General features: G+C 42.1%; 1 protein-coding gene across 3 annotated transcripts in view; it reads left to right on the top strand.

The window, feature by feature from the left end:
* The window catches only part of dag1 (dystroglycan 1), a 101,544-nt gene that overhangs the window by 61,069 nt on the left and 36,747 nt on the right, over window positions 1-3,728 (top strand). For all 3 annotated transcript variants that reach the window (XM_043708513.1, XM_043708515.1, XM_043708514.1), the window contains exon 2: window positions 2,590-3,024. In XM_043708513.1, coding sequence (XP_043564448.1) covers window positions 2,764-3,024 — 261 coding nt within the window. In that variant the 5' untranslated portion in view covers window positions 2,590-2,763. The remainder of the gene's footprint in view (window positions 1-2,589; window positions 3,025-3,728) is intronic.

The raw sequence follows: 3,728 nt of genomic DNA, 5'->3' as shown, positions 1-3,728 counted from the left end.
CTTCACTATCCTATCTACCTGCGACTCCACTTTCAAGGAGCTATGAACCTGCACTCCAAGGTCTCTTTGTTCAGCAACACTCCCAAGGACCTTGCCATTAAGTGTATAAATCCTGCTAAGATTTGCTTTCCCAAAATGCAGCACCTCGCATTTATCTGAATTAAGCTCCATCTGCCACTTCTCAGCCCATTGACCCATCTGGTCCAGATCCTGTTGTAATCTGAGGTAACCCTCTTCGCTGTCCACTACACCTCCAATTTTGGTGTAATCTGCAAACTTACTAACTGTACCTCATATGCTCGCATCCAGATCATTTATGTAATTGCATTTGCTGAAGACTGTGTTCGAGTGATTAAAATATCAATATCTATCTTCCTTTTATACTGTTGGGCTTCCCAGTTTTGACCCTATTATTCTGTTCTAAGGGTGGGAGTTTGTGGAATTGGAGTGTTAATCACCTGTTGATCATGTATGGTGTAATCGCATTTGTGTTTCATTTGGAGACTGCAAAAACAGCAGCCAACTGAAACCTCTGCTTCACGCAAAACAGTATGTAGACTTGTTTACCAATCAATGTCAAAACTACATGTGGCACCTTTTAACAGCACACCAGGAAAACTCCCTGTGCATAGAGTATATTTGAAGTGTACTTGCTCTCTCTAGTTGGGTTATTGCTGGTAATGGGATTGTTCATACTCGTGCCCAGTTCTGATATCCCACTGGGCTATGCGCAAGTGACCGTTCACGGGAACTTTGACTGGGAACCCAGGGAGCATTGCCCAATTATGCCTTTCTGAAGCCCAAGCAAACTGAGGCTGCTGTTTCCCTGTCCTGAGATCAGCTACCTTTACCATGAAAGCTAGTTAGAAGTTGTATAACTGTCTTAACCTAATTAAATAATGAAACATGAGTTTCTGAAGTCATTTAAATGAAAAATCTAGAAATTTAGCCTTAAGATCCGTTCATTTTGCCGCCTTCCATATCGATAGTTCAACTGCTATCAGGAACAGATCCCAACATGAAGCGAACTTAATCTTCGTGTGTAGGGGGACTTTAGAGCCAATTGTTCAAAATCATTTGTTACTTCCCAGCGTACTACACTTCCACTTTATTGAAATAGTTACTTGAAGCCTTAACAGCTTAATGAAAAGTACCTTTTTGTCATACTGAGTTCAGAGGGTAATGTTCAGGAAGTATTTAATTAAAAATCTCATGGAAGAGATCTGTAGATCAAGCAGGCATTCGCACTGGTAAGTCCTTGTATCTTTTTAAAATGCAAACCAGGAATTCTTGGTTAGCCTTCAGTCCTGCACATGAGAGCATTTGTACTCTTCATAGCAATGGTTAACTAAGGGGTGTAATGCCTTTCTTTAAAATAGTCTTATTGGTCTTTTACTGGTGGTCATTGAATTTTGTTCCAGAGGGTAGATCAGAGATTTCAAAAGGATGAAAGGACAAAAAAAGGACTTGAATGAAATAAATTGAGTTCTGTTATGATATGTGAGGAAGCAGCAAAAAAATGCCTGTAAATTGAGCGTCGCACGCAAGAGAAATGCATTGGAATTTGATTACTGGGCCATTCTTTCTTGGTGTTTTATTGCCAGCTGTTCACACCTGACTCATTGTGCACTATTTAGATGGCATCCTTTTTAACAATTTTGGGGAATTACATTAGAATTAGGCTTTATTGTCACATGTACTCAAGCACAGGGCTACATGAGAACAGCAAAGTGTACAAAGACACCATTTCTGGCACCATCTTAAGTGTGAAGACACCTCGTACACAATCTTAGGTATAAATTAGAAAAATGAAGTAGTAAAGATGAAAATTCAACATTACAGGCTTTCTAAAGCAGGGCCTTCACCTCGCCTGCAAGTCCACACTGGACGGTGAAGTCTTGAATTATTAAAATGCTGCTCAGTAACCTTGCTGTAGTTAATGCCCATCCCAATAAACATGAGATTTACTGAGGCCAACTGACATGCAGGATTGTTACTTTATTTAAAAAAAGAGTCATCCCTTGCTGAAAATCTGCATTCCTTCACCGAAGCTAATCCAACTCTGACAAGCATGCCGCATGCATTACCCCACTGTTTGAGATCTTGCCTCATTGCACATTCCTCACATGCTGCCACTTGTGCCAAGGCTTGGGGCTGGGCTGCACCGTTCCAGTGTAAATGCCAGATGGTTGGCATCCTGTGAGCTGACATTTATGAACTGTGAAAGCAACCCAGACACCCAAGTTCAGTTGTTTTGCAACAATACAATTGTCCTTATTAGTTAATTCTCAGTAGAAAACACATTGTACTGTTCTAAACAAGGAAGGAGGCCGTTCAGCTCCTCAGAACTTTTTTCGCTGTTCACTTTGACCATTGGTGATCTTTATATCCCCATGTTGGATCCATTCCCCTTAATATAATTTCCTAACAAATACGTCTTTCGCAGTTTCAAGGTTTTCAATTTATCCCCTGCCTTTCTACATTTGAACAGCCTTGTATTAATTTTAAGATTAAGCTCCCTTGTGCTGGTCGTCTCTGCCAGAGGAATTTCTCTAAATAATGTATTTATTCTTTCTCCTTTATTTGCAGGTTGTTGTCAGACACCAACCACAGAGGATAAATGATAGGATTGCAGCTGGTGTGACTTTAAAATAAGAGTATCGCCGCAGTGTTGGGTTTTCTCTCCCTGCAGCTGCTACTACCTGATCAGCACTGTCTCTACATTTCTGTTCTATTTTAAATTGCCTCTTCTGGCTTTGGAGAATGTTTCTGCTGCACGAATTGGGGAGGACTCTGTTGTTACTTGAGCTTCTGGAGGCAGCAGTGCTGGCACACTGGCAGAATGAGCCAGTTCAGATCGTCAAAGACTTGGACAGCCAGATCGAGGCCTCCATGCATTCGGTGCTACTGGAATCGGATGCCCCCGCTGTGTCCTTCAGCATCCCAGACAGCTCTGCGTACATTAGTCGGGCCTTTACGATGCGGATCCCATCTGAGGTGCTACCTGCCCGTGTGACGCTCAAGGTAATCGTGTGTCTCACCTTTCACTGACTCACAGTAACCTTTATATGAAAGCACAATAACTCCATACTGGCCATGTTCTGTATTGCAAAGGTTTGTTCACTACTACCCAGTTTTCACAATGTATTAAATTGTGGCCAGAATTCTGTAAAGGAAGCCATTCGGCCCATTGTGCCTGACTCTCCAAAAAAGCAGTTCATCCCCTCACCACCTCCCCATAAATCCTGCACACTCTTTAAGATGATAATCCAATTTCCTTGAGTGCCAAGGTGAACCAGCCTACGTTATGTTTTCAGAAAAAAAAAAATCACCAAGTCCAGTATGTGGAGTGAAAGGGACGGACTGAGGCATGAACTTGTTAGACCAATGGTGTTTTTCAATGACTTGCACAAAGCTTATAACCAAAATGTGACCATTTTAATAGTGAGAAATCTGCACCTTCTATTAGAGTCATAAAGATGTACAGCATGGAAACAGACCCTTTGGTCCAACCCGTCCATGCCGACCAGATATCCCAACCCAATCTAGTCCCACCTGCCAACACCTGGCCCATATCCCTCCAAACCCTTCCCATTCATATACACATCCAAATGCCTCTTAAATGTTGCAATTGTACCAGCCTCCACCACATCCTCTGGCAGCTCATTCCATACATGTACCACCCTCTGCATGAAAAAGTTGCCCCTTAGGTCTCTTTTCTATCTTTC

The sequence above is a fragment of the Chiloscyllium plagiosum genome, chromosome 18, assembly GCF_004010195.1.
Source record: "Chiloscyllium plagiosum isolate BGI_BamShark_2017 chromosome 18, ASM401019v2, whole genome shotgun sequence".
In the NCBI taxonomy this organism is placed as follows: Eukaryota; Metazoa; Chordata; class Chondrichthyes; order Orectolobiformes; family Hemiscylliidae; genus Chiloscyllium; species Chiloscyllium plagiosum.
This window is presented reverse-complemented; position numbering and strand designations above follow the sequence as displayed.